We start from the raw sequence: 14,785 nt of genomic DNA on the forward strand, positions 1-14,785 counted from the left end.
TTTTCTTTCTTCACCATTATGGTTTCATGTGAAATGACCAATGCTTTAACATGTGAAATGACCAATATTTTTCCATGTGAAATGACCAATGCTTGAATAGCTCATCATCAACAACAACAACAACAACAAGAATGTAGCGATTAATGGTTTGGTTACAACTGTGTGCCAGCATTTGATGGCTCACGGTAGCATATTTCTCAGTGCAGAAAAATGTTTACCTGTGTCATGCAATAAAGTTATCAGATGATAAATCAAATTCCCCTTTAACACAGTTTCCCAGGACCAGTCTGTCAGGACCAGTCTGTGTGGGTAGCAAATACGTACAATGCTCTGTACATATGTAAATAAACTACTAAAAACTGTAATCCCACAAAGACAGACCTTTCGTGGTTGAGAGTACAGGCCCTTTTCAACTGTCACACCTTGTCCCAAGCCCTGTTATGTATCTTTAAACCTGTGTGTGTGTAATGGACGCCATCATCATGATTCAGTTCAGTGCTTCTCAAAGTGGGGTCCAGGGGTTCTTGAGAAGTTACAGATCTGTAACTCTGAGAGTGTACAAATAAAATAATTGTTAGATCGGGGTCCCAGAGATTAAAATGGTATCAAACGGGGGTCCGTACGTGGCCTAACTAAGAGTCCTTGAAATTAAAAAGTTTGAGTATCACTGATTTAGTCCATCCACGTGGCTTTGGGATCAACAGGCATCAAGATCCAATCTACACCCTCTTTGAGCATGCGGCTGATGGGCTTTACATAACGAGAAGTACCAGATGGCAGCCTGACACGTAACGCTACTGTCTGCCTATGCCAGGTCTATCTCTCCCTGCATCTCTGTCTCTGCCTTGAGCTCCTTGTGTTCGTGCCATCGTTGCCCACCCACCCTCTTCTCTATGCATAATACACAATAACCTCAGGAAGGTTGACAGTTGAGATGTACTGTAGCATTGTCTAGACAGCAGAGTTAAATGACTATCTCTTGTGCGACGGCAAATACATCACCCCATGACAAGCCTAACAGGGGACACATCTCAAAGTTTAATGTGCAGCCCTCGATGATGTATGCTGGTCATGCATTGTATTGCTGTACATTTATTATACCGTGAATAGTACATGTCCAATCGTATCTGATCCATTGACCCTATCAACGTAAAGTTAATTTAGCCCAATTTCCGCCAATTACATAATGGCTGCCGTGTGAATATGGTCAATAGGGACACATTATGTCTTGGCGGAGGAGGCATTCATTCCCTGAGCAAGGTGAAAGTGATGTGAATGAATGATGATCAAAATACGGGTTTACAAAGCTTCATTTGAGTTGTCCAGGCCTTAAAGGAAGTAACATAGAGCTTAATACAACAGTGTATTCAGTGGCAGTGCGTTCAGTAACAGCTGTTTGTAATTGTCATCGATAAAAAAGAGTGCCCATGCAATCCAACAGTTGGTGTTCATATTGGTAGATACAAAACATGTGTAGGTCAGAAGTGGAATAGTTCAAATGTTCTGGGTATATAAAGACAGTGGGATGTGGAAGGTAATCCAAGTCAAAGACATTCTGTGAGCGATGCCCATATCAAAGTACCATCATTCTGTTGAATAGTACCGAGAAACACAGTCACACACACGCACACGCACACGCACACGCACACGCACACGCACACGCACACGCACACGCACACACACACACACGCTGTTTTGAACTGTACAAAACTTCCAAAGGAAATGCTTCACAAAAGTCTCTATCTCATCCTCTCTCTCACTCTCTCTCTCCCTCTCTAACAGTAAATTGAACAAATCGATTTAATCGATTATTAATTATTGTAATTTTAATAAAATTACAGATGGGGCGGGTCTCTCTCACACACACACACACACACACACACACACACACACACACACACACACACACACACACACACACACACACACACACACACACACACACACAGTCAACGAGGTTTAGGATTTTGGATTGTCAGACAAAACAGTTGCCCTGATAATCTCTCTGTTCAGGGAGGACGACTTCTAGATGTCAAGTTCATCATCTCTCAAATATATTTGCGGAGATGACTTCAGACCAAACGTTCAATTCAGTCCCTTCCAGAGCAGCCGAATCCCCATAGCACACCTGTCACTCAAGTCTGGCTGCAGCAGCAGCAACAACATCAACAGCAGAATGATGACCTGAGGTCGAGAGTGTCTGTCAAACCCACACAGCTGTGTTGTAATCAAACAAGGGCTGCATTTTCTCCAGCCTGCCCTCCGCCTGTCTAATCCTGTCTATATAAATCCCTGAGAACGGAGGCTGCTGGAGGTGGAGGTGAGACCTCTCTGCTTCGGCCAGGTGAGGCTGTGGGTGTGGACACGGCCTGCCTTTGCCCTGCTGTGTGCCTGCCCAGAACGGCAGGTAGAAGCTCCCTTTAGACGCCTTAGGCGCCAGTTTCTTGGGCCTTTTGAAGAGGTCTCCCTCGGGGAGCTCTGGAGCCGCCCAGCCGGGTCGTTCCTTCAGGAGCTTGTCCCTGTCGGGTCGAACGCTGCGCAGGAACTTCTTGAAGATGTTTGTGGTCAGCGAGAACTTCTTGCAGATCTCCTGCGAGCGGCTGAGGCGGAGAGGATGGGCCGGGGTGTCTGGCCGGTCGGCCTCGGCGTCGTCCATCATCCTCTCCCCTCTCCTCTTCCTCCTGCTGTCTTCCTCGCGCTCGTCCCTCTCCAGTTCGGGCAGGTCCAGCCAGTTGCCCACCAGGTCGGCAAAGACGTTGTCCCCCAGCACCAAGGGCTGCCGGTTGCGTCTGCTGCTCATGAGGGACGAGGTCCAGTCGCTGGAGTCATCCATGCTCTCCTGGGCGTAGTCATTGTCTAACGACGGCCCCTCTCTGGAGAGGCTGTACAGAATCCCAGGCAGATCCACCGGCCGGGCATGGGGGGCCGCCAGTGGGTGTGAATGGGGCTCTGGTGGAGGGTTGTCCACTGTGGGCCCGCAGAAGTCCACCTGGGGGGCAGTGTATCCTGACCACCTCCTGGGTATGGACGTGAGAACACTGTCGCTTCTCGATCGTCTTTGGCTTCTCTGGCTTCTCTCACTCTCCAAGCTGGAGGATGAAGAAGACGAGGTGGTCCCTAGGCTGCTCCTGTGTTGAGAACGGCTCTGGTCATCAGGACTGGTGTCTCTGCTATCCAGTGATGGTCTAGGGCTTCGCCTGGGACTGGGACTAGGACTGGGTTCTTCTGGCATGCTCTGGCTGGAGCAGGGCCTGTCACTCTCTGTGGAGGCCGCTGTCGCTGTGACAGGAGGTGGAGCGGGTATGGACTGTGGGGGACCTCGGTTAATGGGCCGCCCGGAAATGTCGAGGTTGTCTAGAGCGGTCTGGACCTGAAGAAGTTTGAGTTCCTGGAGGGCACCCATCATCGAATTCATCTGAGCATGGAGGCCATCGCCCGCTTCTTTCATAGACACCTGCAGGGTGAGAGAGAGAGAGAGGGCAGAGAAAGAGAGAAGGGAAGACGAAGAGGAGGGAGAGTGAAATAATAAGAGGGAGAAATGGGAGACAATAACAACAGGGAAAGGTCTTGTTAGAGATTAAACAGAAGGCCTGACACAATCTATCAGTTCAAGCACTTGACTCCTCCACCTCCCGTAGGGCCCCTGTCATCCATCAACAAAGAATCCCTCACTGTCCCCACCCTCTCTGTTCTCTATGAATCTCAGCACCGGGACAAATCCAATTACACACCAGCAACCAACTGCATCCAATGACAGAGTTAGAGGATGCATGACAACTAGGGTCACAGTATTCACCGCCACAGCCTGCTGAATACATTCGCTCCCTGCCTCTCCCTTGATGTTGGCCGTTGACTCTGTGTTGTTGTTGTCTTTTGTGTTTTCCAGGCTGCACAAGTTTTTTTAATTACAGGTCATGTGACCTACTTCTGAATGACAGGTCCGGGCCCCCATATGGCCTGTGCATGTGAGAGGATTGTAGTCGATGGCAGCTGTGGAGACCAGACTACCAACGTTTGTATTTCCCATTGTCTCGGGTCTATTTTTCACTCGTATCCCCTTACCTCTGATTTCTATCTTTTCCTCCCCCGCTTACCTCCTGTATCTCAATCCTACACTTTGCTTTCTTCTCTTTCCTGCTCTCCCACTCTCTCCTTCTCCTCTCTCTTCTGTCTGAGAGTACAGCATAGGTGCCATGTGACCAGGACTAACCGTTTTCTCCTGCAGGGAATTCCCTGCAGCTCTTTGCTAAACAGAGACTGTCCTGTCTTAACTTGTTGCAGTGCTTTAACTTAGTCTCAGAATTGTACTGTTGAGATGACAACGATTATTTCTTAAATATAACTGCATAGAGAGGCACAAAGGTAGCTAATGAGTCACAAGGTAAATCTGCCAGGAATAACCCTCCCTTATCAAAACAGCTGTGGGAAGACAGCAACTAAAGTATGCAAACTATTTTGAAAAATGTGCCAGAGTCTATGGGAATATGTTAGTGAGACAGTTTCCACACTCACTAAACCAAAACAAGCATAGCCTTAAGTGGCTTACCATGATCAATCATTTAAAAATATTCCAGAAATAAAAATGTCACTGGCTATGCAACTTCTTAAAAGCCTAGGACTTTGAAAAAGTGCCAACTTAACATTACTTACAATTACAACACACACACACACACACACACACACACACACACACACACACACACACACACACACACACACACACACACACACACACACAAAACCCATTTAACTATGAAATGGAATGAAATATCCTCAGTATGTACTTGACACGACCCATGCTAAGACCTAAATAAAATAAACATCAAATCGAAACCCACAAATCTTCTTACCTTGTGTAAACTTTGGAACACAAAGGGTCCCTGTTTGCCTCCCTTTTTCTGATTATCTTTATCTCTGGCAGGCTGTCACTGTCCCCCTCACCTTTCAAATGGATACGGCTGCCTGCCCCTATAAGTATCTCTCTCCAATGGGGGGACACTGCCAGAGCGGCCGTCCAATCAGCGCTGTCCGTCTAGACTGTAATCCCTAACCGCGGGGGTGGGGTCACTCAGGCGGAAACGGCCTTACAATGAGAGGGAGAGCGGACAGCGAGAGGGAGAGCGAAAGGGCGGGTGATCAGAGTCCAGGCCAGCAGCAGTATGGGGGGAGCAGCCGGATGATCAGGGGTGGGGGGGAGAGGGGTGGGGGTGTTTGGAGCTCTCGCCATATGTTTAGACGTCCAATATGGAACTGTTGATGGATTCAATTATGGATGACACCATAAGAACACATGGGGAGGAACAGAAAGGAGGGGGCCGTTGGAGGAGGAGGAGGGGGGTGGCATGTTATAACAACACCAAGAACTGATACTTAATCAGGGGGGCTGTGATTGCGGTACAAACCCCGGTGGGAACAGAAGCCGTGTAAGACAACTGTGTTTGACAGAACAGTATAAAAAAACTAATCACTGTAAGCATCGTGAGAAGGGGGAGATTTTCTAGTATAGCTTATGTGCAACAAATAACAGTTCCCAAGCATTTTTTCTGCTGTAGAAATTAGAAAGAAAATAACCATAATGGGCAACCAGGTTGAGTGGTTAGGGTGCGTACCACATGGGCTCTAATGCTTGACAGCGGGTCCCTGGTTCGATTCTGGCCAGACCACTTGCTGTATGTCACTCTCCCGCTCTCTCTTTCAGTCTTTCCTGTCTCTCTCTAAGTCTTTCCTGTCTCTCTCCGCTGTGACTATCCAAAAAAATGCCACTTTGATAAAATAAAATAATGATAAAAACAAACTTGGTGCATATTTTGATAAAAAAAAAATCATTCTCAATCATGAGAAAATATACAGAGGCTTTTCAGTCAAGTTCAGCAAACTATGGACATATTTCAATACTGTGAGTATAATGGATACACACAATGATCATTACACTGTTGATGTACTTGAAAAGGCTTCTGACATTCTGTATTGTAGCTATCAATTGCCATTGAGATTTATGTACAGTATAACATCACACATCTCTGTTATGGGTATATACTAACTAGGTAGGTCAAGTTCAGATGGTAATAAGCCTATCAATGCACATCAGGAGAACAATGGGCCCATTGTTTCTTCCTGCCTTGCCAAAATCAGCAGTGAAGATACACATAATTAGCACAATCAGGTTGTCTCTTGTCTCCGTGTATTACACATATGGTTGACTTCATTAGCTATAATTGGCCATGTCCTTGGAGAGGCTGGGAAAAGTGTGCATAATTACGGTTTACTTTCAACCACATCAAAGTTCAACATGTCTGATGATGCTAGGATGACATGCAAAGTAATTCTTTCTTCAGTGTAGCTTATGCTTTAAACGTGTGGCTCTCCGGAAGGCTGTGAGATTGCGTTTGGATGAGTCAAAGGATTACGCCATTCTACACTGCTGGTTAAACGTTGGACCACTTCAGCATACTGAGTTTGTTTTCGAAACATCATCCCTTACCCATCCAATTGTCGTGCAGGCTATGGAGCTAACCTGTTCATACATGCTAACTAAAACATGCTTATTCAAAGCTCATCTGTAATTTTTCCCTTATCCCCAAAACACAGGCATCTCCTAGTGGTTATTTAAAGCATACTCCATTATTAAGCAGCTTTTCTGTTCTCAGGTATCATTAATAATACAAATATTTTTTCCCCCCACTTGGGAGCAGTTGAACAGTAGTATAACAGACTCTATTGAATGACCTTACCATGCCAACTAACTTGAGACACTTTACCATCACTATCTCAAGGCTGAAATGTGTGGCCCAATTATGTCAACCATATCAACTTTCACTCTGGTATCTTGTGAAGAAGATGAATGTGACTTGAATTGTCCCAAGGCAGTTTCTACTTTTAGTGCCACATGCTTATGATTTAGCAGGAAGCCTGAGATGTCTCACTCTCAAAATGTGTTAATCAGAAGGGCCTCATTAAAAGGAAAGAGACAGAAGTGACAGGTCCTACTGTAGTCTCTCCAGGTCTTATTCATGGTAAAGAGAGTTACAGTGTACAAAAACCCTCTCAAATGCAATAAGAAAAAAATATAAATAGGAATCGCTATTGACCATTATTCACTGCAGCCATTTTTCTCTTATGTCATACCCAGGGGATACCCATAAATACTGACATCGTTAACCCAATCTTGATTACCACAGTGACGTTTTTTTTAAGGGCAAAGTCTTTGCATTTGATCTATCCATTGGCTAAAACTTCTAAGAGTCGTTTGGAAAAGCAAGGGAGTGAAAAGCTATTGATCAAAAGAAGTTGAACAAATCTAACAAACAAAGACCATCAAGCAGCCCCTTCCTCTCCTGTTTTTGCTACTGTGATGCCAACCAACCACACATAATTGCCACTTAAGGCCTGAATGCTTCAAAGTTTGAGAACAATAGCTGGCGGTCTTGAATTAATGTTGGACAGAGGCTCATTAAAGAGTTATGGCCTTTGAAGGGAATAAATGAATAGACTACCCTGGTGCTCTTTTTATTTCTTTCTTTTTAATCTTTTTCTTTTTACCAGGTCATGTGAAGGCAGTGACTGAAAACCTGAAACCTGGCGTCCCTATTCTGGAGTGAAAATTCAGCAAAAATGCAAGCTCACAACACACCATGTTGCGATGCATTGTGAGCTTGCCGACAAAGAGATTTGGTGTAGAAGGAAAAAAGGCATCTCCCTGGGGGACCCCAGTCAACTAAGTATATAGGGTTTAAGTGGTTAACAGCTACTATATCATGATGACAACTCAACACAAAAAATATTGCATGAATGTATGCATGAAAGTGAATTACTGTAAATACCACTAAGTATAAATAAATCAGTGCCATTCCTTTGCTGTCTGCTGAGATGCAGCTCTCTGCCTTCAACATGGCATGATACCGCCTCATCCATTTAGAGGGGGAAAAATGGACCACGCTTGCATGACTTAACCCGATTCAGCATTCAGTTATTTGATTGCGCGCAGAACGTGTGTCCCTGAATGTGCGCAATGTATATGCTGGTGTGTTGAGTTTCAATGAACCTCATTGACACACTTCAACTGGATTAATAAGGGGGGAAAAAATCAACTCACAAACATTTAAGTTGCAGAACGTGACATTAAACCAAACATAAACGGCACTATTCCACTCCATCGAACATAGAAGGCCATTCAGTGTTGTTTTTGGTGTTGTTGTTATTGGCTGGACAGGAGGAAACAGTGAGGCCAAGGTTATCGGTCCCTAAACCTCTTCCTGTTTGGTAGCATGGCAGGCGAGTAAGCAGTTATAGCCTGTTTTACCCTCCCTCCAACCCTCATTAAAAATGAATAGTGGGCTGTGTGGGTCAAGGGCAGGAATGGGATCTCTGTCCTGGGGAGACAGAAAGGCTCTATGAGTCAATATACACTGCTGAACTCTCCACAGGCCACTGTGGCGAGACCCAGGGTCACCATCGTGAGATTAGTCAGGCCATTGCAGCGTTCAAACACAGAAATATCACCTCACACATCACAGGGCATGAATGTCTCACTACTCTGTTGACCAGGGTCCCCCAGGGGTCTATCGTTGGCCCACTCCTTTTTTTCCCTCCGAGCCAAATCTCCTCGCCGAAAATGCCCAACGTTTGCCTATTATGACATGCCGAGAACAGGGACTTTAGGGTTCATTTGGTTAGCATGCATGCTTCATATGTTGTAATGCAGAGTAGGGGGAAACAATGCGGAATATTCAATTAAAGGAATATAGGCCATCAATGCCTCTGGAGCATGCATGACTCACTCACAGCAGATTGTCACACAGGATTGGCCTTGGAGTAATTACTTCCACATCTGCTGTGACTATATGGCTCAGTGAATATGGATACAGTACGTCTCCTATGCACAGGTGAATCCCTCTCTGGCAATGATGGAATATGTTGATTAGGCTTTAATGCAGGCTTCAATTTGTAAACAAACAAATAAAAAAACTCAGGGGGAGACATTTTCTTAACCACTTAAAGGGGAAATCCACCCATTTTCAATATTTAACTATGTCATTAATATAGCATAAAGGAGTTGTGTGGAAATAAGAAAAAAGTTCCCCCCTTTCTGTGTTGCTTTGAACTGGAGGATTGATTGTGGGTTTAACATTGCAAATTACAACATGATGAGTCATCACGTTGTAATTTGCAATGTTAAACTCACAATCAATCCTCCAGTTCAAGGCAAAAAGAAAAGGGGGGAACTTTTTTCTTATTTCCACACAACTCCTTTATGCTATATTAATGACATAGTTAAATATTGAAAATGGGTGGATTTCCCCTTTAAGCCCTATATCCTAACTAGATAAATAGCGAAAATACCTGAGCCCACAACACACCATGACACAAGTTTTTTTTTTTACCTGATCTGCAGTTTTTTGACAAATTTGCCCAAAACAGGGACACCAGGCCGGGTTAATGTGGTTAACATACTGTACATTTAAATGATATTGTTGAATTGTGATATTATCAAACATCTCAGAAAGTGTATGTTTCCCAATAGGAAATGCTTTTATCTAATTCAGTCTGACCAGAAGCAGGGATAAAACATATCTCCACTGGCGATAAAAATTAATGACCAGAGGGGTGTATTAAAACCGGAGGCATGGATTTCCCCTCCATCTCCCCCAGCAACAACTGAAACCAGCTCTTATGCCCTATCTATTCCTAAACACTGGATCTGTGTTCATCACTGTCAGTGTGACCTATTGTGGATGAATCCTACTGTAACTCGGCTTTAGTCGTCTTGAACGCTGGGAGGCTTAATGGCTAGTTTCCTGATAAATCTCAATTATGCCCTGAGAGAGAGAGAAACAGGCTGATTAGAGGCCATATCATCTTCCCTGATAATATTCAGTTCGAGATCCAATCTGGAGGTATGTACAGTAGCTGCTAGTGATGACCGGATGGCAAAATTATAAGATAGAAACTTGGCAGCTCAGCAGTTGACGTCAGTTTGTTCTGCAACCCACTCAGGCTGTTGTAGCCTTAGCCTACTAATTTCTTAAACCTTGGCTGACTCTTTAAAAGTGCACACAGTCAAAAGACATTTACTGCACTGCTACTGTACCGACCACAAGGCTTTGATACTCAACTCACTAAACAGGCTTCTTCTGTTTCATCCGTTTCCCTGGTTCTGGCGGTTCTGACGGATCTTACCCAGAAAGAGACAATTATGTGCATAGTACTGTAACTCACGACCAATATTCACGATTTTCGGACTCCATTGCTGCCTTGACGTTCTAGGCAATAATTAAAAAGCGTTGTGGACCAGACGGCGTGTGCATTGGCGAGCAGTAAACAGACCCCGTGAAAGGTTATCGGTATCATCTCAAAATGTAATACAATGATCATACATACAAAGCCAACAACTGCCACAAGAGCGAGGCCAATTTTAGCCAGGGGGAAGGAAGTGCCGGCTGGAGAACGGGAGCCATGGGAGAGGCTCAGGACAAATGAGCACTGGAACCTTAATAATAACTAATGCAGGGCTTTCACTGTGTACACCCTGCAGGCAACAAAGAACAAGAAAGTCTTTGGCACCCCTACAAGCTTACCCCCACCAAACCGCCCCCACACAAACACACACACACACACGCACGCGCACGCACACGCACACACACACACGCACACGCACACGCACACGCACACGCACACGCACACACACACACACACACACACACACAAACAGCCCTATAAAACCTCACATCACCACCAGCACCTTTTGTTTGGATTTTTCCAGCCCTCCATGACCTCATGTGCGTACTTCATGTTTTCTCTGCTGAATTCCATGGTGACAGTTATGCTTGAAATGCACCTAAGGCGCAAACGGGATGAAAGAGTATGCACGTGAAATGAGCTGCACCGGGTGTCAGTATCAAAGGCCTTGGCGGTTTATTTTCTCAGTCTCTGAAATGACGCTGTGTGGTGTGGCAGTGCAGGTGTTAACCTTAGCAATCTGACAGGAGAATTCAGGGGCATGTCCGTGGCTGCACGTTTAACCACATGAACCCTATGCGTCACCTATTCTGGAGTGAACATTCTGAGCGTGGTAAACTTATAGATCAGCTATTTCCCGGCGAAGACATTTTTGGTTTATAGGGATACTTATTGAACTCCCAGAAGAGAGGAAGAGTTCTGATTTTATGTTACCATTTCCATCACATCCCATAGTGTTGTGTGAATGGTGAGTCATGCTGAGGCTAAAAATGTCTCACTCATTGTTATCATTATTCCCCCAGGATTGCTATGGAGTCATGTTTTTGTTAAAGCAAAAAAGAAGTCGGCAGGCAATTTTCACAGACAAAGGGTTTAGCTGTATTCACAAGAATAGAACGAAAATCACAATGTGTCAAAATTCTTGTTTGCGAGAAGATAATGTAAAACGGAAACATTTCTGACCTGAAAATCTGTCTCTCTGGGTTCAGGTTTCAGGGTCTAGGCCGTGTACAGTCAGCGGTGGAGCAAAATAGCCCCTGACCCCGGGAGGTCAGAGGTCAAATGTTCACACTTGCTCTGACAATACCCCACACAGACTGGCCCTTAGGTCCCCAGGCCCAGACAGACAGTGTTTTCACACATTCATATGACACACTGCTATTTCTGTTAAGATGCTGTGGACTAATCAAAGAGACATAATGGACACTGTGTTACATTAATACTACATATTTTACTGTATACTAATAGACCTTGGCTCATGCTAAAGAGCACAGTTATCATTTATTGTACTGCTACTGTCCACAAGGATTGATACATTGCTCAATTCTCTATTCAGTTCTTCTTATGTTTCATGCATTTCCCTGATTTTGACAAAATATTTCTCTCACAGAGACAATAACATGCATGCACATAAAAAATAATACAACTTTCTCAGTCTTGCTCTAGGGCTGAACCGATGTCACAGTTTGGAAAATGTGTCACCAATAGGCCTAAGGGAGAAGTAACAAACCAACTGGCACCATTACTGTCCAAGAAACAAGAAACCCATGTCTTGTCTGTTGACCAGTCTGGTAAAAAAAAGAAAATATCCATTTGTGCCACTCTTGAATGAGCAGTGGATGAAAATCAGTCACAGTGAAAAGAAAAGTGACAACCTTGGCACAAACAGCACCCCTCCCACCACCTATATAACAGAGCGAGGCACTGAAACAGATTGTGTCCCACATGGTTCTGATCAAGGGAGCCTGCCTTGGCTTGTTTTAACTGGCATCTGCTATCTGTTCTGCTGTTTGATCCTGTGCATGGCCCAACACTTTTTCTATTTACCTTACCAAACTTGGCAACTATGCCAGCCTGCTGTGAGGGCTACTGTACAAAAATAAGAAGTGCCAGTTGACAGACGGGTGGCTAATTCGGCACAGGGAACCCAAAAGCCACAGGCCTGATCATGTTGCATGTTGCAGCCATCCTAGCCTTTACTGTGGGCCCCATGGCCCGGGCACACAGACCATGCCTGCTTTGAAGATGTCTCCAAAAGAAATCTGGGCCAGTTAAAGCTCCATTGAAAATGGGTGACTAAAGTATGTTGCTGCCAAAATATGTGGGCATAAGGATGAGCTTTCACATTCTGTTTTTTTTTTTACATTTTAGAAAGGGAGGTAAATGTTGCTGCTCTCGATTTGCTACCTAATTTGTTTCATAGAATGAGAGTGAGTGAATAATGTTTGAAAACATGTTAATTAAGGGAGAGTTGCCTGATTCTATTAAGATAGTGTATGCAAACATGACTAGAACCCTGTTGTTAGTTGACCACATGCCAGAAAAGGTATGAAACCTAAATAGATATAGAAAAGTAACAGAAGGAATCACGTCTCAATCTATTATTACTATTATTATTATTATTATTATTATTATTATTATTATTATTATTATTATTATTATTATTATTATTTATTTAAAAAAAAAATCCATAACAAAACACAAGTAGAAGCAAAGTCCTTTGGGAGATTTACAAAAGACTGTCTTTAGGTCATTAAGCTTAAATGAACATCTGTCCCAGATGTGTAGAGGGGGAGGGGGGGGGGGGGGGGGGGCACGTCGACATGCCTATAGAGCTTTAAACCAACAGATTAATCCGATAGAAAAGAAAACCTTTGCTACAATCATACTCCAACGCTACAAGACTAGAGACAGATACAGTAGGCTACATACAGCAAACATATTAACATTATTACTCAATGCTACAATTATAGCTATCACAAGATATATATAAATATTTAGAAAAACCTGTTAACATATATAGGCTAAATAAAAGGAAAATATATTGTCCTTTTATTTAGGACAATATGTTGTCCTTTTATTTAGGGACCACTATAGCTCCAAGTTTGCTCATTAGCCTAATCAAATACAAAAACATGCGGGAAAGGAACTGATCTGATTAAAGAGTACATGTAGCCCACTGTTTGAATACACCAGACAACATGTGATCATGCTTTAATAACAGGAATGATAAGCGAACATAACATACCAGTTCTGTCTTCAGACGTCTCAAGCACGCGTCCATGTTCTTGCGCTCTGGTTTGGAGAGCTGTTGTTGTTCCATTGTGATCGACGCACCGATTCAATTAAACCCACTTAGACCAATCAACGATCAAACATACCGCTGGTAATGATCACTTTATGCGCCCTGAACTAATAGGTCTAATCTAATACTAAAACCAAAAAACATTCGCATGATCAGGAGGAGATAAATGAAAAATAAAACGCGAATCCTGTTCTGGAATGTGCGCGCGTCTTGTTGTCCTGCAATGAAAAGTCCTGGAGATCTTCTTTAAAAATGTGTTTACTTCCGAAAATATTATAATGACGTCCTTTTTTGGGTGCAGTGTGTTATATTCAGACGTCAGTCCGACGGTATCTCTGTCAGTGGTCCACTGCTGCTGGTAGATCTGCCAGTCTGTGGTGTGTGTTTTTTTTTCGCTTTCCTTTTTTTCTCTCATTCAAGAGGAGCGCTTACGTTGCTCGTCCAATCTCCTCCAATGAGAGACTGAGCCTCCCATGACAGCGTAAATCCCTTCAAACTGGGATGAAATGGGGACCTATAATTTTCTTTTTTGGACGAGTGAGTAGATGTGGCAATGTGTGTGTGTGTGTGTGTGTGTGTGTGTGTGTGTGTGTGTGTGTGTGTGTGTGTGTGTGTGTGTGTGTGTGTGTGTGTGTGTGTGTGTGTGTGAGAGAGAGAGAGAGAGAGAGAGAGAGAGAGAGAGAGAGAGAGAGAGAGAGAGAGAGAGAGAGAGAGAGAGAGAGAGAGAGAGAGAGAGAGAGAGAGAGAGAGAGAGAGAGAATGTATAGGGTTCTCAAACATTAACATTTTAAGGACTCCCCTTAACCCTGACAGTATATGAAACCAAATGGACCCTGATGGGTCTATTAGGTTCCATTTGTATACTGTCAGAGTTACAGACTTGTAAGGGTCAAATTAGAACCCCACCAAGGAACCCTGAGAGTCACTAGACCCCACTTTGAGAACCACTGGTATAGGCAATCTGAAGCAATCTGTCAGCCTTGGGAGGAAGCCTAATCATCTGGAAATATTTGAATCAAAGCTAAAGGCTGTTGATTGTGGGAGCACCCCATGCCAAACTGACAAATAATTTTTTGATACATGCTAGGCATGAATTCAGCAGCCGATCGTGCAATGTGACCAAAGTCACCAAAGTGTCCTAAAAGAGACCCATATGTTTCATTAAATCAGCCCTGAGGTCAGCGGCCTGGTCACCTTCATTGTGGTCCAAAAGGAAGCACCTGAAATCTGGAGGCTTTTGTTTGT

At 44.0% G+C, this 14,785-nt stretch overlaps 1 protein-coding gene across 3 annotated transcripts; it reads right to left on the reverse strand.

Annotated features, from left to right (window-relative positions):
- Nucleotides 1-302: 302 nt before the first annotated feature.
- inka2 (inka box actin regulator 2) lies at nucleotides 303-13,860 on the reverse strand. 3 transcript variants are annotated; one of them, XM_084061970.1, is made up of 2 exons: nucleotides 13,484-13,860; nucleotides 303-3,454 (listed from the first exon to the last, which is right to left on the reverse strand). In XM_084061970.1, exons 1-2 carry the CDS (start codon nucleotides 13,556-13,558, stop codon nucleotides 2,204-2,206), a joined length of 1,326 nt encoding a protein of 441 aa, XP_083918096.1. In that variant the 5' UTR covers nucleotides 13,559-13,860; the 3' UTR covers nucleotides 303-2,203. The 3 variants fall into 3 exon arrangements, with proteins under 3 accessions (XP_083918096.1, XP_083918098.1, XP_083918097.1); XM_084061972.1 differs by lacking the exon at nucleotides 13,484-13,860 and adding an exon at nucleotides 4,851-4,901; XM_084061971.1 differs by lacking the exon at nucleotides 13,484-13,860 and adding an exon at nucleotides 3,926-3,946.
- Between the last annotated feature and the right edge of the window lie 925 nt (nucleotides 13,861-14,785).

Source organism: Gymnoscopelus microlampas (genome assembly GCF_963454915.1).
Source record: "Gymnoscopelus microlampas genome assembly, chromosome: 7".
Lineage (NCBI taxonomy): Eukaryota > Metazoa > Chordata > Actinopteri > Myctophiformes > Myctophidae > Gymnoscopelus > Gymnoscopelus microlampas.